Below are 26,977 nucleotides of genomic sequence, written 5' to 3' on the forward strand. Positions count from 1 at the left end.
GTGGCGGTGCTGGCGCTGCTGCGCTGGGCGCGGGCGGACACGTTCACGTCCATGCTGAGCATCCGGCAGGCGCTGGCCACCGAGGCGCAGCTCCTGCGCAGCCTGCGCGCCTACCTGGAGGACGAGGCGCGGCGCCTCGACGACCTGCGACGGTAGGACGCGCGGGCGCGGCGGGGCCGGGCGGGATCGGGGCCGCGGCGCGGCGCTTTGCACCGGCGTCGCCTCGGGGCAGGGACCCTGCAGGGCCTCTCTGCGCGTTGCAGGGAGCCCTGCGCGTTGCGCGGGCAGGGCGGGACCCGGGCGGCTTGGAGCCGGACCTGATGCGTGTTGAGAGACGGAGGGGACGGGAGACCCAGTTTCCAGCACGTGGGAACTGTAGGCCCTTTTCCTGCCTGAACTTGGCCAGGATTGCGCTCTGAGTGACGGCAGGGTGATGCTGCTTCTGTGCCGCGGCACAGCCGTGCCCAGAGGATGCATCATCCTCCGGAGCGCTTCATCGCCCCCTTGCCCTACCCTCCCTCCCTCCCTTCCTTCCGTGGCCCTCAACTTTTCTGCCCTGGCCCTGAGGGTTCCTTTGGACTCCCAGCTGTGTCACTGAAGAAAGCAGGGGGTGGGCTGGATGACCTCCAGGGACCCTTCTGACTCAAATCATCAGTGATTCGAAGGCAGAAGCTGGCACATTTAACCAAGCCCAGCAGTGCAGAACCTGGGGTCTTCTGGATGTGTTGGACTCCAGCTCCCATCAGAGCTGGGGATGCTGGAACTGCAGCCCAGTGCAGAGTGGGGAAGACTGTTGTCCTGGGGAGATACTTTTTTAACAGGCCATTAACAAACAACGATTAGCTTATGGGTTGCATTTGGGGGTGGTCCCAACTTTTGCCAGAGACCCTGCTATCTGACAGAACGGGGGGCAGGGCTTTTTCCGTGGCCGCCGCATTCACAGACCCCTCTAGGGAGGTGGGAACAGCCCATCATTGCTCAGCTCCTGGTGGGCAGTAAAGACAGTCTGCTTTTTGTCATCACCCCGTGATTTTTACGAAGGCGTTGACAGCCGCTGGTGCAGTTTTGCCAGTTGCAGGGTGTGGGTTTTTCACTGTTACCGATTCAGCTGCTCTCCATGCTGCCTTGGGGGCCGTCGGGTTGGAAGGCAGTCGGTGAATACTCAAACAGCCAAAGGAATGATTTCCACATGTGTGTTTTTGCACGGCGAGTGTGCATGTGGATTTGCATGGCTCCTGCCGTAGAGCAGCAGCAGGCATTCCCAGATCCACGTTTCTCTGGAATGCGTCAAGCTTGGCTGGAAGAAGCCAGTTAGTAGCACAGTTGGGGTGGCGGGGACAGAATGGGGGAAGCAAACAGATCTCGACTGCCTCGCCAGAAGGCGGGGGTAGAGCCGGGATCCTGGTGCGTGCGAGGCTGCCGCCCGCTCCCAGTGCGAGGGGAGCATGGAGCGCATTGGTGGTGGCAGCGCCAGCTGGCACAGGCGCATGGGACGGCCGACTGCAGAGCTCCCTCCGTCGTGGTTTTGCAGCGGCTGCCCAGGGCCGGCCCTGCCCTTGGCCGAGGGGAGCAGCCGCCTCAGGCCGAAGATGCTGGCGGGGGGCATGGTGGGAGACTCCTGCATGCCCGATGCCTGCTCTGGGCCCCCTCGGTCAGCCTCCGGTGCAGTGGGGCGTTTGTGCCCCAATACCATGCGGGAAGGCAGATGTGTCCACTCACCCCTCTGGCCACCATGCGTGGCCCTTTCCCCAACCTGTCGCCATCCAGGTGTGCTGCCGTGTGGGCCCCTTTGTCCCCCGCCCACATGGCCAGGGGCCAGTTTGGAGGGGGTCCCGGAGGAGAGAGAGCTGGGTCGGAGGACTCATCCGCGATTCCGCCCTGCCTCAGTGGGGGTTGGCCTCTTCACCTGTATGGGGCTGCCCCAACTCGATCCTTGCCTGAGGGGCGCTGGATACCGAGCTCGGCAGTTCACAGATTGCGTGGTGATGTGCCCTCACGTTGTCCCTGACTTATGGCGACCCTGTGAACGGTGGCCCCCGAAACGGCCTGTTCACGACGGACATGCTCAGCTCTTGGGAAGGCAGAGTCTGTGGCTTCCTGCGTGGGGCCAGTCCATCCCTACCGGGTCTTCCTTTTCTTCCTTTGCCACTGACTTTCTCTAGCACGATTGTCTTCTCCAGGGAGTCTCGACTTCTGATATACCCAAAGTACAACCGTCACGGTTTTATCATGTTTGCTTCCGGGAAAAGCCCAGAGAGGCCATTCCCACGAAATGCAGGAGATTCCATTCAGACAAAGGGAAGTTGCCTATGGACTTCTCCTCCACAAGACCTGGAGATGCCCAACAATTTGGATGCCTTCAAAAGTGATCCATGGTCATCCATGTGCCACCTTGACTCTCAAAGGCAGTATGTTTATGTACACCAGTTGCTGGGGAACATGGGCAGGGGGTGCCCTTGCATTCCTGTCTTGCTTGCGGCTCTCCCATGGGAAGCTGGTTGGCCACCGCGGGACCGGAATGCTGGCCAAGAGGGCCCTTTGGGCTCCTCCGGCAGGGGTCTTCCTATGCTCTCAAGTGTGTTACAGCCAAAGAAGGCATCTATGAGGGAGCCAGGTTCACCTGCAAAATGAAGCTAGTGGCGGTTGAGTATCACACATCCTCATGCTAGAACTGGGCACAAACATTTCCTGTTTCAAAGGGTCCCACCTCTTTTAATGGCCGTGCCATTTCCACAGTCCTTCTCTGAAAAACCTGCATTTCTGGATTGTGACATCTGACAAAGGGAAGTTGCAACATGAAACATGTTTCTGGCGAATGTTCACCTGTCCTTTCATGGGTTAATTTATGGGCAGTAAAATGCATAATGCAAACCACAAGACGGGTTTGAAAGAGAAACTGAATACAAAGCCAGAAGCAAAGAAAAAGAAAAAGTCCACATAGACTCAACTGGGCTTTCTGAAGGAAAACATGACTCAATTTCTGTTTCCATTGTGGAGGAAGCTCTGTAGGAGAAGCCCAGAACAGACATGCGGGGGGGGGGGGGGGAGAGAAGATAAAAAACAGAATGAACAACTTTGAGCTAAATTTCCAGAATGTCAAATGCAAGGAAACAATGGATTTCAGTGAGAAAATTGTGTGTGTGGGAGCAAAGAAATATTGACAGGTTTTGAAGTTCTTGAGCCCGTGGAGAAGGGAGAAAGAAACTGCATTCATTAGATTCAACATGAAGCGCCCAGTCCGGCAGAGTAGATGGGAACTGAACTCGGTAAACCGACCCGAGACTTTTAAGTATGGGATGGTATAGAAAAATTTAAATAAATCGCAGCAGGTTTCTCCAGCTTGGCTTTCTCCCGATACATTGACCTGCCACCATTCCCAGCTGACCAATGGCCGGGCTGTGTCTGGGGGCGGGGGGGGGGGGGGCCGGGTTGGGAAAGGCTGGCGTGGAGACTCCTCAGATGATGCCACGGTGCCCAGAAATAGGGCGACCCGGGCCATCCAACAAAGCTGCGTGGAGGGAGGTTCCGGACAGACAAAAGGAAGGAATCATCATGCAGCGGATTGCTGAATTGTTGCAGGAGGAGCCCCCATGGGGTCCGTGGCCCCCTGGCCTTTTTAACACCCCCCTCCATTTTGTGGCACACATTAGCTGTTAGTGCGGCAAAGTAGGGTGAGGAGGAGCTGCTTGCAAATTTGGGGCTGGGACGATGCTTGCTGAAGTTTGCAGGCACACAAGTCCCTTCGTAAAGAAGGGGTGCACTTTTTTCGCCGCCACAGATTTGGCCGCTCCAGCAGCAAATTCACTGCATGCTCCCTCTTGTGGGCTTTGAGGGGGTCGGCATGCCCCCCACCCACTGGACGTCGCCCGTCCCCGACCCATGGAATGAGCTGTCACAACTGTCAAAGCTTAAGTCCTTTATTGGCCCCTCCCACCTAGCCATCTTGGTGGAATGAAACCTCCACCTTCAGGGTCAGTCTATCTGCCTGATGGCAGCTGGGAAGCAGCAGCCAGGGTGGGGTACGGCTGGGAACGTCGGAGAAATCTTTGGCTTCAACCCTGTCCTGCCAAGCCGCAGAGATTCTTTTGCAGCTTTGCGGAGCTTTTGGAAAAACGTTGGGACGATGCGTGCAAATTTGCCTTTGCGAAACTGGAACAAAATTCTCTTGCATCCCCTAAAAGTCTGGTTCCATTAATGAGCAGATGGTGGAATGAAGCCTGCCCGGCAATGCACAAAGCGTGGGCAGAATGGATATAGCAAAACCCATACTCCCCCGTTCCAGATGTGGGGCGACCCTTCTGTTCTTCTAACTTCCTGTCCTTTCAGGTCGGATGCCACAAAATGGAGCGAGGCCGTTTCCGCTTTCGGCAACCCAGAGCAGTGGCTCAGAGCTTTTACCCACAATCCTCCGTGGTCTCCCACCCACCCCTTGCCTTTTCTAGATTCTACAGCAAGATCCAGGCCCTGCACCAAGGAGCGGGCAGCACGGTGGCCAACCCCCTACTGGCCTACGCCCTCATCAAGAGGCTGCAGTCCGACTGGATGAATGTGGTCCACAGCAAGGAGGCCAGCGAGAACACCCAAGGTACGCCCGAGAAAGCACGGCCCAGGTGGCAAGAACGAGCGCTCCGCTGGCTCCAGCCACGGGCATGCCCAGGCTGCCAGAGGGGTCGCCCAGCTGGCCCAGAGATGGCCAGCCCAGCTGTGAAGAACTGCCTTCTGCAAGATCCCAGCTCTGTGCGTCCCTGACCAGCTCACTCATTCCCGCTGCGTTTTGTGGTCACTCTTTTTCAAAGCAGACTCATCTTGCAGTTACGTCCGAGTTGTTCGAATCCACCTAAATGTTTAGGCAAAGGATCCCCACAGGCAAAATGCTTGCCTGTTTTGCTAGCCTTCGCTGCCCGGCCCGGCCCGGCCCTGTCCTGAGGCCGGCGGAGGCCACTGCCTTGGGTGGCAGGTGGTGGGAGAGCTTTCTCCTGGGAGGTGGAGGACAGAGGTCTGCGTCGAATATCTCTACACTGCTCTGCTGCCCCCCCATAAAATCAATCTCTCAGGCCTATTTGCTTCTGCATGCAGAACTGGGAAATGAGTTGCCCCTTAGCTGAAGCAGCAAAAAGGTAAACACAAGCAACCCCAAAACACAAAATATTTGTTGCAAACCTTGCAGACAAATTCTGCCACGGGGCACAATCCATAATATTAATATGAATTCATATTGATAATCTCTTTTCAAAAAGTTTATTTTCTATCAGACTGAATAAGCATGGTGAAAAACGTGAGAGAATTGGCACAGTACTAGTTGGGGCACAGAAGGCTTGGGTCTGTTCCAGAGTAAGCCATGCTTTGCCTATCGGCTCTTTTAAAAAGACCGCTGGCATTCCTTCTCCCTCCTCACCCCCATTCCTTTCATGTCGTGCCTTCTAAATTCTCAGTCTGTGGGCAGGAGCAGCTTTATTTTTGACCTCTGAGGGCCGTTCTCAGCTAAAGGGTGAGCGAAAATGCAGCTCACGGAGTGAACCACAGTTGTGCTGTGACTGGTTTTTCAGCGCTGAAGAGCAGCTACCAGAAACTGGAGGGGCGCCTGCCCCTCTTTGAGGACCTGGAAGGGGCCGCCCAGGCCGTGATGCGCCTGCAGGACGTCTACGCCCTGAGCGTGACGGCGCTGGCCAAGGGAAGGTTCCAGAGGGCCGGCCAGCCCCACCTTCCCGACATTTACAGCCCCGGGCACGACTTCTCCCTGTCGGCCGACGACTGCTTCCACATTGGCAAGGTGGGTGCGGACCCTGGGCCCGGGGGAGGGTCCGGTGTGCCGGCGGACGGGCTGGCCTCGGGGAGCTGGAGGGGCAGGGATGGTGGCTCACGTGGCCGGGCCGGAGGGGTGCCGTCTGTGGGGATGGCCCCTTCCCAGGATTTCCCAGCTGCGGGTGGCACTATTGAGCAGAGGGGGCGAGGGGGTCTCCCCCTATTTCTCAGCACATTAGAGGCTGTCTTGTCCTGAGTCAGCTCCTGGGCCCACCTAGGCCAGCAGTGCCAGCACGGGCGGGCAGCAGCGGCTCACCATCTTCCAGCCCTCCCTGGAGACGCCGGGGCACGAACCCTGGACCTTCTGCATGGGAAGCTTGCGCTCTGCCAGCCCCTCCCCGGGGTAACTCCACGTCGTCGGGGATTGCCATTCCTTTTGTAGTGGGGCAGGGGCAGGCCCAGAGGGGCCCCCCAGAGCAAAGGGTTGACTGCTGCCTGTGCTAGGAGACCCTGCTGGGCTTTTCAGGATGTCATGGGGGGCACCCCACAGCCCTGGACCCTGGCTTAGCCCCCTTTCAGTTCCTGCAGAGCAACTCCAGGTCAGGGGGCTGCAGCCATTGAAAAAAGAGACTGGACAGGCTGATGGGTGTTTTGGCGTGCCAGAGCAGGAAAAAATAATTCTGGGGAATTCGGGGAAGGCTGTAGCACAGGGTCCTGCTAAGGCCCTGGGGCCCTGGCGGCTGCCCAAGGATTCCAGGTGTGGGCCCTGGCACAGAGGATGAGCATCCCACAGAGTCCCTTTCTGCACCTTTCTTACATCCCAGAGAGTCTCGTGCCCCCACCCCCCCAGGGCAGTAATGCTGACGCTGCAGTCCCTTTAGACGCCTTCCTGCCACTTGGACGGAGGAGACCTCCCGGGGCACAAGGTTCCACCCCCTTCCCTCCGTCGGTAGCGGGAAAGCTCTTGGACTGCAGGGCTGAGGCCCTGGCGAGCTGCGGCTATTTGGAGTGGACTCGACTAGCTCGCTGGGCCAGTGGCCTGACTCCGTGGCCTTGCAGCTCCGTCTCTCCCGCTCCATCAGACCAGGGAATCCCCTCCCGTGGTTGCTTGCCATGAACATCCCGACTGGGATCTCTGGCTCGTTCTTCCCCTAGCAAGCCAGACTCGTAGGCCAAGATTTGGTCTTGGCTTAGGATTCTGGCTTGTTCGGAGCAGTGGCAAATGTCCCTTCATGACAGCCTTTGTTTGGTGATCTTGGCTTCCAGTGGTATTTTTGGTGAGGCTTGGCCAGGACCCCTTTGTGACTCCTGCAGATCATGGGATGCACAACCGTCGTCTCTGGCACCACAATTTGAAAGCATCCTCCCTTCTTCTACTGCCTTTTTCAGTGTCCGAGTTTCACAGCCATACGTGGCAGTTGGAAAAATTATTTTGTTGACTAATCTGCATTTGGTAGAGAGGCTGATCGCTTACCCTTCCAGATGTTATTCATGCCGGACGTTGCATTTCTGCCAATGTTCTGCTCCTTCTGATCTCAAGACTGTGGTCACCGCGCCGGTCAGTTTTAGACCCCAGGAAGTTGTACTCCGTTACCGTTTTTATGGTCTCCTTGTCAATCTACGCTCTGACCTGTGTGTTCTCTGCAGTTGTCGTTGTCTTGGCTTTCTTGATTTGAAGGTGCAATCCACATTTTTCACTTCCATCTTTGAGGACCTGCCTCTCTGGTTCTTTTTTGCTTTCTGAAGCAAAGTCGTATCCTCTGCATGTCGGAGGGTGTTGATATTCTTGCCATTGATTTTGAGTCCAATGCTCCCAAATGCGCATTTTTATATGCATAGCTATTTCTTTGTACACGGTGAATAATGTTGGTAAACAGGATGCAACCTTGCTGAGGGCCCAGCCACGAGCTGCCAGCCACGAGTCACGAAACTAAGACTCTCGAGAGGCGGTGGGGGAGAGACCACAACCCTGGCTCTGGAGATCCAGCGGCTCCCTCCAAAATAAGTGGGGGTGCTCTCGCTCCCCGAGGGCCCTGCTTAGAAGGCAGCGAGCCAGAGGCCCCAGTGTGTTCGTGGTAAGCCTGAATTGCGGCAACTCCACCTCGCTACGCCTTGCAACTTGGCCTGATGCAGGGAGAGGAGCTACCCATGAATGGTGTGCCCAGAACTTCGGAGTGGGTCTCCTGTTTCGCCTGCCAGAGACCCCAGACTTGATCCCCAGCTTCTCCGGTTAGCAAGTGGGTGGGGAACGGTCTCGCTGGGCCAGGAAACGCCTGGCAGTCGGAGCGAGCGATAATGGGCCAGGGGGAGCAATTCAAGGAGCAGGTCTCCTAGGACCTTAGACCCAGTGGGCAGGCTGACTGGCGGAGCGGGTGGCCGGCTGGCCCCGTGCTCTCCCTCAGTGGCCGCGTGCGTGAGCCAGAACGGCCGAGGGTCCTGGCCCGCTGGCGCCCTCCCTGCAGCTCTGATCTCTCCCGGGTTCCCACAGCTGGCCTATGACATGGAGGACTACTACCACTCCATCCTGTGGCTGGAGGAAGCGGTCGGCCTCTTCCGCCTCTCCTACGGCGACTGGAACACCGAGGACGAGGGGAGTCTCGAGGATGCGTTGGACCACCTGGCGTTCGCCTATTTCAAGGTGAGCCGGGAGGCACCGCCTCGGAGGCTTCGCGCGGCTTTCGATTCTCGGGCTTTGCTTCCCTGCGCATGTTTTCAAAAGGGGAAACAGCCCAAGAGGCAGAACCCTGGAATGGGCCGGTGCTGAGCAGGAGGCACTGCAGCTGCCAGAGTCGGCCGGAAAAGGAGAGCAGACAAGCTTGGAGCGGGGAGACGGAGGTTAAGAGCTCTGCTGAAGGACGTCGCTCGCCGGGTGTCCTCGGGCTGGACAGAGACACAGCAGCCCGACTGGCTGCCATCGAGGTGGCCTGGGTCTTTGGGTCCCTGCAGAGACGCCCCTGTGGACCAATATTCTTGGTGCTGGATCAAGTCCCTCCCTCTGTTTAATCCCTTTTTCAGAATAGCCAGCCTGGTTGGACTGACAGCTCTCTTGCCATGGGAATCCCTACCCACAAGGGAGGTGGAGCTACTCTATAAGTAAATTCCTGAATGTTTCCTGACACTTATCATGCTATCAGTCTTCCCTGGGCCCAGAAATCCTGTGCCTCTGATCATGTGCAGAGTGCAGTTCCCCCTCCCCCATTGTTGAGTAAAGACAGCATTGTCCTCACACATGAGTATACAATGAGTTTTGTTGGCAGACTTTACACTTTCAGGTACTTTTGAAACCTACACTTCTTTATTTTTTCCAAAAAGTTGTTATTATTCTTATCATTTAATTAATTTCTAGGCCACCCCATAGTCAAAGCTCTGGGGGTTTGCAACAATCTATAAAACAAAACAATGAAATACAATAGAAAAAACATAAGAACAGCAATGTTAAGATGAATTTTAGAAGTTAACCATTTCTCTCTTTCTCTCTCTCCCCAACTCTCTCCAAATCTTCTCTTTTAAAGGCAGGAAACATTTCTCATGCCTTAAGCCTTTCGCAAGAATTTCTTCACTACGGTATGTACTTCTGGAAGGGCAGCATTCACGTCTGTCTGGTCAGTTTGAAAAATACCTGTTTGTCTCCCTGCACACCCAGTGGTTTGGGGTGCTCCTGGTACCTCCTGCTGGACTCCTCCAGCAGTGAAACAGCTGCAGGGCAAGCCATGCTGCAGATCCACGGTTTTCCATGGATCATTCCTGGACTTGGGAAAAGCAAGCACCGAAAGTGCTTCCCTTTCTTTCTCAAATGGACACTTTTATTCTGCGTGAGCTAATCTGAAAATTGCATCAAGCCCTTTGGCTTTAATATATTTTAAGGTGGACCTGGATGCATTTTGTTCATTGGATTCTTTGCTGGACTGTTTTTATTTATTTTTCCATTTATTTATTTTTCGATTTATATCCTGCCTTTTTCCTACAAAGGGCTCAAGGCAGCTTACATCATTCTCCTCCTCCATCTTATCCCCACAACAACAACCCTATGAGGTAGGTTGGGCTGAGAGTCTGTGACTGGCCCAAAGTCACCCAGCTGGCTCCGTGGCTGAGCGGGGACTCGAACCCGGATCTCCTAAGTCCCAGTCCCATGCTCTTAACCACTACGCCACCCTGGCTCTCCAGTGTTTTCAAATGCAGCAGTAGCAGCAGCGATCTTGGCCTAGAAGACGGGTTCTTCCCTGCCTGGGAAAGTGGACCTGGAGACTAATTTTTACACACACCCAGAGCACACCAACCATGCTGTAATCCTTGGCACCGTGTACCTTCCATGTGGTGGCCCTGGAGGAGCCGGAAAAAGTGTCAGTCCTTGGGCTCTCTTTTATTCTCTTCTTTCCACAAAGACCTGGGCTGTCTTCTTCGACAGCAGAGCATCCATATGGTAAAGCTGGCAAAAGACCTGATGTTCAAGGTCGCCCATGTTTGACCAAAGCATACAGTTTAAGCACAGTAGTTCTGGCCAAAGGTAAAGGGATTCTAGACAGCCTCCAAGTACGCCGAAAATTAAATAAACAGGGCAGGGTAATTTTATATATTAACTTAATCTCTCTCTTCCGGGTAGAACCTCAAACCACTCAGTAGCATCCGCCACCTATAGATGATCGTCTTCGAGGCTAGCAGCACTTGATCTGGTCACTGTGAATCTCCATTAAGAAAGTGTTTGATCTGCGGCAATTCACAAATGATCCTGTTTTGTTCCATACCATGAAAACATTGCTTGTTGCTGGCCCCATCTGCACATGAGCACGCTAGAGCATTTTTCTGGTCAGTTGGCAACTGACTTGCCTTCACACAAAGTGGAGAAGGTATTGGGACCCTGAGAAGAAGGAGCTTTCCCTTCACCTTTGCATGTTCAAAATGTCGCATTTCTTCCTCACCACACTTTAGTATTGATTGTGGTGCCGTACTAACATAAATAAGCATTCATGCAAGTGATTATTGTCCCTAAAGATCCAACTTTAGGACACCCCCCTTAAAGGTGTATGATCGGCACAAATTTTGTTTTCCTTCCAGCGCCTTTTCTCTGAGCATTTTAATATTTTAGAACTGAATGTGCCACATTGGATATATTCTGAAAGCGAATTGGTTATGGTGTGTGCTTGCCTTCTGGCTTGCTTGCTGCCAGATTCGTCTTCTCATGTGTGATTGTATGGCTTTTGCATTGAATTTGCTTGCTTTTGATGTTTTGGACACAGCCCAGGAATGCCTTGAAGATGAAGTGGCATTTACCAGTTTTAGAAATACATCAGTACGTTCTATAAAGCAGTACGTGTCGATCTTTCCCAGATCCAAGCAACAAGAGGGTTGCACGGAACATCCTGAAGTATAAAAAGCTTTTGATGGCAAATCCGGAGGGGGGCAACGAAGCAGGGGCACTGAAGAGACCCAGCGTGACTCACCTGCAGACCAGAGACACTTACGAGGCTTTGTGCCAGACCCTCGGCTGTCAGGTGAGCGAGAGACGCAGGTGCCAGACCAGTGCCTCCCAGAAGAGGAGAGGACACATTCCGGGGGGGGGGGGGGGGGTGGCCGGGCATTGCAAAAAAACCCCGGAATGGCGGGGGGGAAACCCCCGCGTGGCCCCGGGGGGGGGGGGGGGTGCATGCTGGGAGCTGCAAAGCTGGTTTTGCTGTCTGGACATTCATAGGACTGCACCGTCAGTGACTCACAAACTGGTTATAGAAGAAACATTTATTTATTTATTTATTTATTTTCCGATTTATATCCTGCCTTTTTCCTACAAAGGGCTCAAGGCAGCTTACATCATTCTCCTCCTCCATCTTATCCCCACAACAACAACCCTGTGAGGTAGGTTGGGCTGAGAGTCTGACTGGCCCAAAGTCACCCAGTTGGCTCCCTGGCCGAGTGGGGACTAGAACCCAGATCGTCTGAGTCCCAGTCCCAGGCTCTTAACCACTACACCACACTGCCATCTTGCAGTGCGGCACTGGGGTCGGGCCAGAATAGGGCCGCGACACTGAGCACGCTGTCCTAGGAGGCGGCACCACTGGACGCAGCAAGGCTAACTCTGAACAGACACGCGCAGGATTGTGCCGTGGGCCTGTTAATTTCTAAAATGCTTTCGAACCCTGGTAGGATGCCACCTTGTGAACTCCAGCATGCTCGGAATGGAAAACATCCACCAGTGCAAATCAAAGTGATTTTGAAAGGGCTCATGGCCACTTTGGAAGATGATCTTGGGATAGAGGGGGAAGGTTTAAACACCCCTATGCTTGACTTTCCCCCAAGTTGTTTCGCCCCTGCTCTTGCTCTTAAATATTCTTGAAAAAACAAAACAGATCTGGTTTGAATGAGGTGTTCATGGCGTACCTGTCTTGGCCCTCTTCCTGTGGCCACACCTCCTTCCCTCCAGCTGGGGCTCCTGGGGTGGTTTCTTGGCTTCTGTGCGCCTTTCCCCCGTTCTCAGGCTCAGCGAAGGACAGAGGCAGGCTGCAGCGAGAGCAGGCTGGCCCCTGGCCCCGCCCACCACTGGGCCGCAGCCCCCAGAGCATGTCAAGAAGGCTTCCTCACCTCTGCTCTCCTGCAACTGGTCCCCTTTCAGCCCACCCGCTACCAGCTGCTTCACCTCTCCTGCTCGTACGAGACAAACAGGGACCCGTTCCTGATCCTGCAGCCCCTGAAAAGGGAGATCATGCACCGGCAACCGTACATCGCCCTCTACCACGACTTCATCAGCGATGCCGAAGCGGAGCAGCTCAAGGGGCTGGCTGCGCCCTGGGTAAGCAGGGTGGGTGAGTGGATCGGGGAGGCGGAGCTTCTCTGGGTCAGAGGTAGAAACACAGGGGCAAAGTGAGCCAGAAGGGGCCTCCTGGGCCATCTAGTCTGACCCCCAGCTCCAGCCGGCTCCGCTCACGACATGCCCACCATGTGCACGTCCAGCCTGTCCTTGAACACGCGCACCGATGGGGCCTCAACCACCTCCGTGGAAGCCCCTTCCACACCCTCGGGGTCCTGACTGCCAGGAAGTGCTTCCTGGCATCCAATTGAACCTTGGCTCCCTGAGCTTGGCTCCGTTGGAGCGCGCCCTGCCTTCCTCTGCAGGGGAGAACAGGTCTCTGCCCACCTCCATGTGACACCCCCTCACGTACCTGCATGTCGCCAACAGATCCCCTCTGAGTCTCCTCTTCTCCAGGCTGAAGAGACCCAGTTCCCTCAGCCTTGCCTCATACGGCTTCCCCTGCAAACCGGCCACCAACCTTGTGGCCCGACGCTGCACCGATTCCAACCTGGCTATATCCCTCCTGTAATGAGGGACCCAGAATCCAGTAAGCCAGTCCGAGTCTCCGCGGCAGATCCAACGTGCAAAACCGGCCCTGGAGTCAGGCCCGTGCGAGTTTAGGCAGGCTGGGGCAGGCAGGAGCTGCAGGACTTCCTCCTGTCTGAGCTTGCACAAGATGGTGCCCTGAAGAACTCGTGCAAAAATTGTTCGGGGGCCCTTTTTATTGTACTGATGCCCCCCCCCCACTCCACTGCTGTGTCATCTTCAGACACAAATAGAACAGAGCTCACATGGTCAGAAAGGGATTGCCTGAGAGCAGAGGTGTAGCAATACAATATTTTTGTAATTAATGCGACTCATATTAATCTCTTTCTCAAAAAAAGACAAAGACTTTCATCTTATAACTGAAATGGGATAAGCGGCTTAAAAACACTTTGCCAAGAAAGAACTGATGTGACCCCTACTTTATTTTGAGCAGAATTAAACTGAATAAGTTGCCACTAGAAACAAGGGCAAGCAGCAGGAAAGAATCTCGCTTCCAGGTCCCCCACCCTGGGCCAAGACGCGTTTCTTCTCCGGCACATTCCCACCCCTGCCCAGTTGCCTCGGTAACCACACAAACGGACCATGTGGAGGTTATTAGCTTAATCCCTCGCACAGGCGAGAGGCATTCTGCGGTTCCGGGTGCAGCCGACCTGCCTCTCGCCGTCGCTTGGTCACCGCTGCATCCCTGGGCCACGTGGCTTCTTTCCACGGACTGAGCCTGGGCGTGACCTCTCCCAGGATGGAGCTACACCAGGCCCATTTCCGCCCAGTGGGCTGCGCATAAGGACTCCAATTGCCAGAGAAATATCCAGGACCTGCCCAGTTCTCTGTTGAAACGCACTAGCTTCTTAAGGGAACGGAGAGCGTTTTGCTTCCCGCAGGCCGCACATCACGTGCAGGATCTCACTGTCGGATGGGGACCGTCACCTCTTATCAAAAGGATACTGTGGAGTTTTGAAGCAAAGCAGAGCCGGGGCAATATAGAAAAGATAGATATGGAAAAGATCTGGGATTCAAGCTCATGGGACAGAAACAATGCACATATTTGTATATGTTCATTTCCATATGCTCTACAGTCCCTCTGAGCATGTGCCTTTGAGGGACACCATCGTGCTTGCTGCTGGTAAGATGGGATGCAGAGACATAAGAGCCTAAGAACAGCGGTGCTGGATGAGGCCCAAGGTCCAGCTAGTCCGGCACTCCGCACACAGCATGCAAACCAGCTGCCCACGGTGTCCCTCCAGCAGGAGGGGTGCAAGACCGCGCCCGGCCCAGCTCCTCAGCGACCAGTGTGTGCAGGCATGGTGTCTCTGGGGAAGCGGGGCGCACCTGGCCAGCAAGGCTAGTAGCCACGGATAGCTGCCGCCTCCAGGAATCTGCCTTCGAGAGCCACCCAGATTGGCAGCCATCCCCACTTCCCACTGTGAATTCCACAGTTTAACTGGAAGCATAGCAACAGAGCGAGTCAGAAGGGGTCTCGCGGGCCATCTAGTCTGACCCCTGGCTTCAGCCGGCTCCGCTCACAACGTGCCCACCATGTGCATGTCCAGCCTGTCCTTGAACACCCGCACCGATGGGGCCTCGACCACCTCCCATGGAAGCCCATTCCACCCCCTCGGGGTCCTGACTGTCAGGAAGTGCTTCCTGGCATCCAAATTGAACCTCAGTTCCTTGTCTTCATTGGAGCGCGTCCTGCCTTCCTCTGCAGGGGAGAACAGGTCTCTACCCACCTCCGTGTGACACCCCCTCACATACCTGTATGTCACCAACAGATCCCCTCTGAGTCTCCTCTTCTCCAGGCTGAAGAGACCCAGTTCCCTCAGTCTCGCCTCATACGGCATCCCCTGCAAACCGGCCAGCAACCATGTGGCCCTTTGCTGCACTGACTAGATGCTGAGTGAAGAAGGTCTTCCTTTGATCGGTTCTGAGTGTCCCACAAATCAGCTTCATTTGATGACCCAGGATTATGGGAGAGGGAGAATAATGTCCCCCTCTCTGCTTTCTCCACGCTGTGCATTATTTTAAACATTTTTAAGACAGGAGAGAGGGGGGCACTTGGTTTCCAAAAAAGAACCTCAGAGGGAAAGATCCAGGGGTTGGGGGCTGCAGAAGGTGAAGCGGATGCAGGAGATGGGAGGCGAGCAAGATCAGCAGGGCCCTGGCGGCTTTATTTACGCAACGGCCCGGGCAGCAGAGTGGAGGGGCAGGTGGCCCCCAGGATTCTGGCCCCAGCCCTAGGGCTCTGCCCCAGTGTGTTGCCTCTGCCGCAAGGCCTGTTTGTTCACTGGTGAAAGCAAACTGCACATGTGGCTTTCAAACTGCGCGCTTTCAGGTCTCTTAATGGGCTTGGCAGAGGGCTTACTTCAACGGGCGCAAGTCTAGCGAGCTGCATCCTACGTGGTATTTCATATCCTGCCCCCCCCCCCCCCCCGTGCAGGCTTAAATTTCGCCTTCCAAACTCAGATCTCAGGCTTGCTCCCTTGCAAGCCAGGCACGCCACATCTTGTGTCTCCACCGGGCTTGGCCTGCGCTCCCCGCCTCTGCCCCAGCCTTCGCCAGGAGCGTGTGCCTTGCTAAGTGTCTCTCTGCTCCAGTTGCAGCGGTCGGTGGTGGCCTCGGGAGAAAAGCAACAGAAAGCCGACTACCGGATCAGCAAGAGGTAACCGCTAGCCCTGTACCTGCTGGAGAACGGGGGGGGGGGCACCCTTCATTGCCCCCACAGTTATGCGAGGAGTTGGCAAGCTTGAGTCTTCTTGCAGCGCAAAGTGGCTCAGGGGAACGGAAATCTCAGCTCAGGCCCTGAAGACGGGCAGGGGAAAGAATGGCAAAACTCACCTGGCAAGGTCGTGTGGCTTCACTAACAAGCACATAGCAGGCAGAAATTCAACAGGTCGACTTTTCAAATTCAACAGATTGACTTTTCAAATTCGACAGTTTGTTTTACAGTGAGGCACATGGGTATATCATAGCTGGGAAGCTTCAGCTATTGGCCAGTATAGAAATATAATGAATATACATACACATAAATGTCAGCCCTTCCTGGAGATGCAAACCAGGGACCTTAATGCATGCAAATCAGGGGTCCTATTGCTGAGCTAGAGCCATTCCACCAAAAAGCAAATAAGGATTCTAGTCCTCATGGTTCTAGTAATGCTTTAAAGCAGATCATAGGAAGCCGCTCAGCACGCATGGACATAGTGGTCCATCTAGCCCAGGACTGTTGGTCCTGCCTGGCCACAAGGACTCTCCAGGGTTTCAGGCCATCTCCTGCCAGGAAATGGCGGGGATCGAACCGGACCTGGGCAACTGCGGATCCCCAGAGAGCCCTTCAGCGGTTCCCTCACGGGCCAATTCAGCCACCTTCCTCCTCACAGGAGAGCAATTCCATGTGTTGGGGCCCCAAGGAGGGGGTCTGTTGGGTGTGAGCCCCTAATCTTGAGAGCAGGCCGCATTCGGGGCCGACTGTCCAGCTGCCATACAGGAGGGGCTTTTGCACGGGCGCCCTCCTGTGGCGACTGAGGGGCTCGTGGCGACGTGCCGTGCAAGGCCGCCTCGGGGCAGGGTGAGAAGCGGGGGCGAAGTGCACACTGACACAACCGGGTGCAGAAGCAGCCCAAGTTCCTGCTTTTCGTGTGTCCTCACCATGCTTTGGGCAGGAAGGGGGAGAAAGACCCGGCATGTCCCCACCTCCCCTCGCCACCTCCAGCGGCATCCAGCCACGTCCCGCTTGCCCGCTTGGCTACCAGAGGTGGGTCAGGATCAGGGCAAGATCGCAGGAAGGGCCCCTGGGGGAACCTGGCGGACTCTGGTTTACACCGCTTCGCTTTTCCACACGCTCAACCGATAAGCAAAAGCAACCTCGCTTTGATAGCCAGACTGGTTTGCATGTGTTTTATATTTAAATCATTTGATCTCTTTTATTTCCATGCCATCCAATAACCAAAACTCTCTGGCAGCTCAGAGAGATCCACAGAGCCAGGGGCCACAACCTAATAGAAATAGCCCAATGTTTTCCCCACGTACAACATGTGAAAACATCGGAACAGCCAGAGCGATTTCAGCGCAAACGAGACTGGTTTAAAGCAGCTGGCTTAAATGCCCCCCCCCCCCCCGCCACGAAATGGCACGGCAGTCGGGGGCCCTGCTTCCTTGTGGCCACCGTCCAACCTCGCCAGAGGTGACCCTTGCAGGCCGGGCTCAGGCGTGGGCTGCCATATCGAGGTAGATTCAGGTTGGCAGAGGCATTGCATTAGCTACGGCAGTCCCAAACCATTTATCGATTAAAGCTGGCACCCTGAACTGGGCTCCGGAACCCAAAAGCAGCCGCTGCAAGCAGGCCAGAATCGGGGTACACTCCCAGACCTCCTAGCCCCAGTTCCTAGCTTGGCTGCAACATTTTGCAGAAGCTGCAGCTTCTGAACAATCGTCAAGGGCAACCCGACACGGATCAGACACACATGCACCTAGATTGACCCGAGGCCGTTCTTCCAAAACTTGGTACCCTCCAGATGAGTCCAGCCACACTTCAAATAAACTTCCAGCCAGCTTTTCCAAACATGAAGATCAAAACATGCCTTGATGACATGTTTCCCATTGTGATTCGTCCTGATTCATCCAGGGTAGGGCCCGGTAGAAAACTCCTCCTGTGGTGACTTAGTCATTCCTGGAAAGTTTTGTCCTATGTTCAGCCAAGTCAGCTTAGCAACCCCTGAGAAGATGGTAGCAAATTCTCTCTCCTTCTGACTTTTAAAGTGGGCTACCAGAACAACTGGCCGTCTTTTCTTACTTTCTATGTTTAATCACTTCCTGGACGTTTTCTCCGTTCTGTATCAGCATCTTGTCACTTCCAGTACATTGGTCTAAAATTCTGAACCTGGATATTGTCAACAGACGTGCAAGAAATTTGCAGCACCTTGCCAGAAATGTTGGGCTCCGACTGCCTGGTCACCAGCTGCCTCCGGCTGCGTTTGGACAAACGAGGCGGAGGCAGACGGGCTACAGTGGGGCAGCCCCCGACTCTGCATTCCCCCCACACATACTGCCAAGGGGCCGGATTTATGACCAACAGCTGCATTTCTCATTCCCCTCCCCAGAAGTCTCCCTGAGTCGGGGGAAATGCATTTAGCTGGCCTCTTGCAGTGAAAGCTGGTGGAGATCTGGAATGCACTGACACGGAAAACGATGGAATTGCTCTGGTTGCACCGCAGCCCAGCAAATATTTTCCTAGATGAGCTCACGGCTTGGTTTTGCAATCTCTATACCAGAGACCCTGTTTACCACTAGAACTGCAGAGGAGGGGGCTGTTAACTCTCTCCTCGCCCCAGGCTTGGGGGGAAATAGAAGGCACGTGGCCACAAAAAGCCAGGTGCCAGACGGCTCCTCTCCAAAAATTGCATAATTTGCAGTCAGGCAATAGTCTGCCTGCATCTCTTTATTCAGGGCGTTTTGAGCCTGCTTCTTAGCGGCAAAAGGGCTCCCGGAGCAACTTACAGTGATCCATATTGCAACAGCCCCTGTCCCCAGGCCCAGAACAGGATAGACGCGGCACAGAAGGCCCTGGCCCACGGGTCTCGAATCCGGTCTCTCGGGGGAACGAGGCTGAGTTGGGTCTGCCGCGGGCGGGCCTTGTTTCTTCCTTTGTGCCAGTTGCTGCACTTGCTTCCATGTGGTTTTAAATTTGGCGTTTAGCTGTTTCGGTGCAATTTCTCTCATGCTTTACTGTTGCTTGCGTCTTATATTGCGCTGTTGCATCTCACGCATGGCCATCAACTGCCAGGGGAGCTTCGGCTACTGGGCGGTATAGAAATACAGCGGTACCTCGGCTCATGGACGTAATCCGTTCCAGGACTGGTCGTGACCCAAGTTGGTCGTGAGCCAAGTCAAATTTCCCCATAAGGTTCAATGTAAATGAGGTTAGTCCGTTCTGTAACTATTTTTTTTTAATCAGAAGAATTTGAACAAAGTGACAAAGAACAACCAAGTACTGTGCAGTACAGTGAAGAGCACTAACCTGGGTGGAGGGGAGGTTCTTGTTTTGAGGGAGAGCCCCCTCCAGAAGGACACTGGGGGCATCTCTTTCAGGGGCTTCCTCTCTTCTTTGCCTCTTAGCTGCAGGGTCAATTCTGGTGAAAAATCTGTGTATAGTCACTTGTTTTTCCTGCGCTGCATAACCCTCCGGAAATGAGAGACCACGTTGTCGTTCATCAGATTCAAAACTCTGTTCGCTTCAGTTATGCTGGGGTGGTGCTTCTCAAAGAAATCCCGGCACTCGTTCCATTTTTCCATAATGGATTGTATCATCGCTCACCTCCTCCCCGCCTTCCTCTTCCTCGGTGGAACCCTCCTCAGCAAGTGCTTCTGTCGTCGGCTCCTCTGTGTCTTCCCTGCACGGACGCAACCGCCATCCTGGCCACCTCCCCACTCGGGCATGGGGGGGAGATGGCCGCGATCGCGCCGGTTGCGGGGGGAGACGGCCGCGATCGCGCCGGTTGCAGGGGGAGACGGCCACGATCGCGCCCGTCTTTCCTGCAGGAGCGCGCCCGTGATCGCGCACGTCGATCGTGGCCATCTCCCCACTCGGGGCAGGGGGAGATGGCTGTGATCTTGGTTCCCACCCAACGCGGAGTTCGCGGCCCAAGTCAACATCTTCAGGAGATTTTTGCCCGCAACCTGATTTGCTTGTGAGCCAAGGCCTTCGTGAGCTGAGGCACCATGGTAGCCTGCATGGCCGGCACGTGTGGGAAGGACATGCGTGCAGGAGAACAGCATGCGATGCGAAGGAGGATGCTGTTCGAAGCACGGCTTCTGCCCCACTGAACGGGGAGGACCTCCCAGGCAGACTGTGGGAGGCGATGCACACAGAAGGTCCAGAGAGCAAAGTGCCAAAAGCCAGCCGGCCATAAATGCAGCAAGGAATCCAAGGAAGTCTTGGGTTTTGGACGTTCCCTTTGCAGGAATTCCTTTGGGGGACATTCTCTGGGGTGTCCCCCACCCCGGTTGCAAAGCACTTCCCCTCATATGGGCAGCCCGGGACCTGCACTGCCAAATCGCTGCTCCGGCTTAAGCCTTCCCTCGGCTCGGAGGAGCTTCCAGTGTGTGGGAAGGTGTGAGTGGCTGCTACATTCTCCTTGCTTTGATTATGCATTCTGAGGGTTTTGATCTTTGTAAGTGGCCCAGAGAGCTTTGGCTGCTGGATGGTATAGAAAAGTAAAATATGAAATAAATATTCCTTTTGGCCATGTCAGGAAGCCTCAATGGCAGCCGTGAGATGGGATGCCCAGGGTCCATCAGGAAAGGCCCCTCTCGCCTTGAACCTCAGCAGTTTAACTGAAAGATCACCCAGGACCCCTGCAGTGACTCATTCCAGCATGCGACCGGGCAGTGGTCTCCCCCACCAACTATACGCTTTTAGAGCATACACAGAGTGTTTTATAGATTCTGAGCCACATGGACCCAGCAGCTAGGCCGTTGATGGCGAAATAAGGGGAGCGCAGTCAGAAGAAGGGGAGGGGTCTGCAGAGGGGCTCAGTACAATAGCCTTGATTACAAGAGATTAACACAAGGATCACTGAGGCACGGGGATTACTGTGGGCCTTGGCATGCAAATGAGGGTGCTTGCAATGCTGTTAACTGGCAGCCTGACCAGCTCTCACTGGTCAGCGAAAAGAACAGCCCTGGCAGCTTCTAGGCAAGCTCTGAGTTCCCACGTCTTAAACTAACAGCAAATGCCTGACCGTAACCTGGCTTGGAATTGGGGTGCTTTCTGAGAAAGGGGTGCAGCTACTTTTATAACACAAAGGCACCTATAAGCACCCCTGTTCTGCCAGGATTTATCTGCATTTTCCCAACGGCCAACACGCTGCCTCCGCTTTCTAAGAGGCCTCAGTGCTGAACCACCTGCTCTCGGACAACCCGCTGAGCTCACAGGTAGCTGCATCTGTTTCAGTGCCTGGCTGAAAGACACCTTGGATCCGGTTATTGTGGCACTCGATCGACGGATCGTGGCCCTGACTGGCTTGAACACACAGCCCCCTTACGCAGAATACCTGCAGGTGGTAAACTACGGACTCGGGGGGCACTACGAGCCCCATTTCGACCATGCTACTGTGAGTAAACCTGTTGCAAAGCCTTGGTAAGCCGGGAAAGCATCTCTAAATCATGCAGCATGCACAGATCCACATGGAGTCGTGGGCGAGCTGGAAGGGGCATCCGTGGCAAAGCAGTGGTGTAGCGGAGTGGGGCCCGCAGGGACGCAGTCCCCACAATCCCCGATCGGTGCGGATGCCGGCTCCATCTGCCACACCCTTCGGAATTCCTTGTCGCCACTGCTGCAGCACCTGGCAAGGAGCTCAGAGTTCTTAAAATGCAAATATGTTGTGTAAACACCCCGCCGGCCACATCCGGGGAGTCACTTTTTCCTGAAAACATGTAGGGGTCCCACTGTTTTTCCAGAGGTTCTTGACTTTTCTCATGGAAAAATTCAGTCTTAGGGATCCCTTCAACCTTGGCACCTTTATCTGCCACTGGCAAATCTTCTTGAGCATTCCCAAGTCATAAGAGGTCATGGTTGCCCTTCGAGGGTTTGAAGTCCTCTGTATTCCTCAAGGCACCATCATGTTTCTTGAAACATGAATTAATTCCCCTTTAAATCCGTTTAGTTTGGGCTCTCCTCCAAATCCAGGACTCTGGAAATTACCTGGACAACCCCTTCAAAGATGTCTCCCAACCCAGCAGAAAATACAAGTACGGAAATATTAAGGTTGTGGAGTTTTCATCTTCTTTCAACATGAGATCAGACTCGTTTCCCATTTCATAGCAAGCTCGTTCTTTGCAATCTTTGTTCAAGAAGTAAAGCATGCGATTTATTGCACGTTAAGCCTTGTGAGGGTAATTCCCTTCAATCGTAACACCAGGTTTTGGTAGCATCATATATTTCTTTTCATTGGAATGGCTTCTTGTAGCACTCATTTATTCCGCATTTCCAAGGATCAGTGCTATTAAGTCGGGTTCGGCATCCTTTGCTATTGCACAAAACACACTTATGGATGTCCTGGTACTTCCAGCTGAAAGGCATTTCAGGAAATATCCAGTAAGCTTTTTGCTTAATTGTGCAAGATTACTAAAGCTTCATGCCACTGACTCAGCCGCGACTCAACCATACATGGACTCTTAGTCACATCAGCCGTGAAGAGTGCAACCGCTTGATTTTCCCCAAATAAACAATTTTGTTCTTTTGGCAGTCAAGAAAAAGCCCCCTCTACAAGCTGAAATCCGGAAACCGAATCGCCACGTTGATGATTTATGTGAGTACTTTCTTTTCTTTGTCACTGCAGTGGAATTTCTTCTCGTCTGGGTTGCTTTTATTATTGGAGAATGTCCTGTGATTTCAGCAGCAAATGGCCACTTTTCCCCATCGTAGGAGCACTGATTCCGACTAGTGTAACAGGAGCAGCGCTTTCTCTGCAGCCCAGTGGATACGACCCTGGGAGCTGAACATGCATTCCAGCCGCTGAAGCAAGGGACTGTTGTCCAGAAAAAGGAAATGGCTTGATCTTTCCCAATTGCATGCGAAATGAGGGAATAAGTGATGTTTCCAGAAGGAGCGAGCAAGACTGGGGTTGTTAGTTAATCGCTCTTTGTTCTAAACGGCACTTGCGGTTCAGTTAGAGTTCAAGGAAGTACGAGGGCAGAGAAACGCCAGTTTACTGGACTCTCTGATCTAATGCACACGAGCTTGAAGCAATTAATTCTGCTCAGCAAGTTCTGCTCATCAGGCTGCCTTTCAGTGCCCAGAAAATTTAAGCAAAGCCTTTGCATGTTTTCTACAGTTTGCAGACCTTTGCCCTTCTTGGTTCCTGGGGTGCAGAATGGAAAGATTGGGGGGGGGGGGTCGTGCAAAGGTGATTCAACATACTGTCCCACAACGAAGGTAACCGACACGTACTGCCCTGTGTTTTTCGCCCCCGCCCAGCTGAGTTCGGTAGAAGCCGGAGGGGCCACTGCTTTCATCTACGCAAACGTCAGCATCCCTGCTGTCAAGGTGAGAGGTTTTTGTGCCTTGCTGTGCTTTGGCATCGTTCCTTTTCCCAGGCTGAGGACAGAGATCGATGACAAAACAATCCCAGACTCTTCTGGCTTGCAATCTAAAAGACACGATAGCCGGGGACTTCCGAGAGCCTGGGGAGATGTCGGTTCTGCTGGGGACTTACCGTCAGGAGCAGAGGGTTCTGACAGTGGCAAGCGGCAAGCTAGGAGGGCCACTGGCTGTCCCAGTCCCAAGGAAGAGACTTATGCCGCATCAGAGCCATCGATTGCACCCTGAGAGGCCCAAGAGTTTGGGGTCATGACGGACTGTCCGTTGCCCGCTATTTAAGGGAACTGGAGGAGACAGCAAGCCCAGTTACAAACGCCTAGTTCTCCCTCCCACCCGAGCGTGCGTGAGCTTCACTATGCCTTGCACCATTTAATCCAGGTGGGCCAGCAAACCAGTCGAGGAGGCTCACATGCAACTCACCTTGGCTGAGTTTAAGTCACCTGGGGCGCTGCGGTTTGAGGCAGCACCCAGAGAGCGACTGGGATGGCGGAGGTTGCAGAATGAGGGTGGGGGGTTCCCTTCCTGCTGGGACCCCCTGACTTCACCCCACTGCGGCTTGCCAGCTTTTGTACAGCCTCCTCCTCAACCTCAAGGCAGAAGTGCCTCCACTTAGACCTGGTCACGGGCACGAAGAAGTTTCCCCTAAAAAGCGCTGGTTCTTTGGACCCTGCCTGCCACTGGAATGTCACTCCCAAGAGCTTCCCCAAAATGCACCTTGGCATTTGAGACGGAAAGGATTACTTTTCTGCGGACGCATCTGAATAGCCCCATTTCTGGTTGGTTTTCTTTTCAGAACGCTGCTCTCTTTTGGTGGAACCTTCACAAGAACGGGGACGGGGATGAAGACACCCTCCACGCCGGCTGCCCAGTGCTTGCGGGGGACAAATGGGGTGAGGCCAGCCATCTCCCTGCTGAACACAGAGGGGAGGCCGTCCTTGCACCGAAGCCCGGAAGCAGGTCCCCGTGCCAGCAGGGCCCGCGAGGGGCCTGGCTGAGCATCCCGGTCAACTTCGTTTCCCCCTGCATCAAAGGCAGGAAAGCGAAATGGACGCGCTTGAGAAACAGGCCTGGGGTTGAGTGCTGCCTGCACGAAGGCATGTCCAGCCATCGGGGATCTGGCCTCCGCCCTGCCTTCCCTTCTCCCCTGCTCCAGAAAGGCCAACCCCCCCCCCTCCGCAGACATACCGGGGGGGGGCGCTTTTTTGTTCATGTGGTAGATGGCAGGGCGGGCAAATGTTTCTCTTCCCTAAGCTAAGCTCTAAAGTCCACACCGTGTGATTGGTGCATCTGGGGAGTGTTCTCTTCCTTCTGCATTTTCTAAAAAATGCTGTGCTTGCAGAAGATTCACAGGGATCCTTCTGTGCCCACGGCGAGCTCCAGCTCCGGCTCCGGGGATGGGGCAGCCCCATCCCGGAACAGCCCATTTCGGTGGGAGTGCCGAGCCGTACCGTTTCCGCAGAGACACGCCTGAGGCCCTGCAGTGCCTGAGCGGATCCCGGGAGCTTGGATCCGCAGCCTGGAAAGGCCTGCAGAGAGGGTGCCAATTCCAAGGATTTGCCAGCCTGCGGCCAGGGCGCCCCGAGGGGCTCTCTCCTTCAGGAGTCCGTGGCCACCGGCTGCTCTTGCTTGCAAGTTGGCAGCAGCACTGCCAGCCCCCCCTCATCGGCCCTGTTGCCTGGGCCAGCGAAAGGGCCAGGGGAACACACAGGTGGAGCCGCAAGCCCAGAGGGCTCTTGCCATTGGACCTGCTGGCCATGGGCCCTTGGCAGGTGCTGACCGGGCCGGCCCTTTCCCCTGAGACAGCATCCCCAGCAGCCAGCTAAACATGAGCCAACAGTGCGATGCAGCTGCCAAAAGGGCAAATGCTATTTTGGGAAGCATTAACAGAAGTGTTACTTCCGAGTAGCAGTTCCTCTATGCTCCTCATTAGTCAGACCTCACCTGGAAGACTGTGTCCAGTTCTGGGCACCAAGATTTAAGAAAGACGCAGGAAAATTAGAAAGGGTCCAGAGGAAGGCGACAAAAATGATCCAGGTTTGGAAATGCTGTCCAAAAGGAGAGACTGAGAGAACTGGGCATGTCCAGCCTTGAGAAGAGAAGACTGAGGGAGACATGAGATCCCTCTAGAAGTACCTCAAAGGCTGTCACAGAGAGGAAGATCATGATCTCTTCCTGCTGATGCCAGAGGGCAGGACACAGAAACATCTCAGAAAATAATCCAGTTTCGTTCAAAAAGAAACTGAAGAGCCACCTGAGTGGGTTGGTGTGACTTGGTGTCCTGCAACAGCAGGGGGTTGAACCGATGGCCTTCATGGCCCCTTCCAGCTCTGCTCTTCTGTGCTTCTATGAGGTCCTGCCTTCTGGCACTGCTCCAGTTTTTAGGGTAGCCAGCTCCTTTCCTGACGGAGGCGTTCGTGCCCTCAGAACCTCAGTGCAGGGTGTCCACAAGCCATGCATGCAGCCATCCCCGTTTTCATCCACTGGTGTTAAGCAGCGTTCGGGAAGCTCTGCCACGTTTGCACGGCTCCCCCTTCAACCGTTTCCTCCTCTTCTCCAACAGTGGCCAACAAGTGGTTCCATGAACACGGGCAGGAATTCCGGCGGCCGTGCGGCACCAACCCGGAGGACTAGCGAGCTCGGGGTTCAGGAGCAACCCAAGAGCCAAATCCGGCAGCCGGCAGGGAAAGCGCCCCTGGAAAAGTGCTCCTTCCCCTCCCGATGGTCCGGAAAGGCCACCTGGTCCGGAAAGGCCACCTGGGGAGCTGAGCCGGGACCAGCACGCATCTCAGCCCAGCTTTCTTGAGCATCAGTTTAGCCTGTGGACTGTCGGGTGGAGAAAAGGGAACACCGCGCCCTGCAGAGCAGGAGAGAAAGAGCAACTGGGTGACATGCGACAGATCCTCTTGGCCCTGTGTGACTCCAGAGGGACCCCCAGGAAATAGGCAGGCAGGCAGGTGGAGGTGCGGCAATTTCCAGAAAGCGGCACGCTCCCAGCCATCCTGCTTTTGCAGAAGCTTCTCAAACGTTCCGTTGATGGAGAAAGAAAGGGATGCTCAGCATCCGGACCACTGAGAAAAGAGCCAGGTGAGCCACACCTAGGCTGGGCCACGTTTCCCGCCAGGGCGGAATTCTCCGCAGGAACTCACCTGAGGTCCTTTGGTCCTCTTAGCTGGCCTGCAAGGCTAGAAACATCTCGCTGTAACGGATGCACAGGGGGTGGCATCTCTTGTGAGCACTCCAGCCTGGCCAGGCAGAGTCTCGTGCCCATAGGGGGAGGCGGCCCCCACCCTCCGACTGAGGCCTTGCAAGAGTGCCCATGACGTTTTCCAGGCTTGGAGAAGCCGTGATGGGGACAACTTTCCCTGTTGGATTTCTGTCTGCTACACAGCCATTAAATCACCGAGCCTTTGCCCTTTGCAATTGTAGGAGGCAGCCCCATTAATTCAGCAGGAGATGGGGAAAGAGGGCCGCTTTTGCCCAGGAAGCGGCTGTCTGCACGTCTCCTCCGTGGCCTGAGGCCAGCCAAGTCAATATTTGAAAAACTGAAATTGCGGTTAATTCAAGTAGGAGTGGGCCCTGCATCGTCTTGCGGAGGGGACCTTCTGGGAGACCAGGGGAGCGAGCAGGATCAAGACGCCTCGCTCTCTTTCCCTCTGGAGCTGCATCCCCCACATCCGGCCATTCAGGCCTCTACTGGCAGAAACAAAACATGCGCTCCCAGTAAGAGTTTGTCTCGTTAGTACCGGACTGGCTCTCGCAGCAAATGCTGATCAAAAGGTAAAAGCGGGCTTTCCAGGTCAGACCCAGGCCAGCCCTCT

The 26,977-nt window shown here is 54.7% G+C and overlaps 1 protein-coding gene across 1 annotated transcript; it reads left to right on the top strand.

Annotated features, from left to right (window-relative positions):
* Window positions 1–3: 3 nt before the first annotated feature.
* P4HA3 (prolyl 4-hydroxylase subunit alpha 3) lies at window positions 4–25,872 on the top strand (the record flags this gene model as incomplete). Its single annotated transcript, XM_044450174.1, has 13 exons — window positions 4–152; window positions 4,443–4,585; window positions 5,547–5,770; window positions 8,231–8,380; window positions 9,255–9,306; window positions 11,068–11,231; window positions 12,344–12,520; window positions 15,661–15,725; window positions 21,012–21,171; window positions 22,306–22,368; window positions 23,037–23,105; window positions 23,953–24,049; window positions 25,720–25,872. Coding segments are annotated over 13 exons (1,584 nt in total), but the record flags the coding sequence as incomplete, so codon positions are not given.
* Window positions 25,873–26,977: the final 1,105 nt, after the last annotated feature.

The sequence above is a fragment of the Varanus komodoensis genome, unplaced genomic scaffold (assembly GCF_004798865.1).
Source record: "Varanus komodoensis strain SLA01 unplaced genomic scaffold, ASM479886v1 scaffold63, whole genome shotgun sequence".
Taxonomy (NCBI): Eukaryota; Metazoa; Chordata; class Lepidosauria; order Squamata; family Varanidae; genus Varanus; species Varanus komodoensis.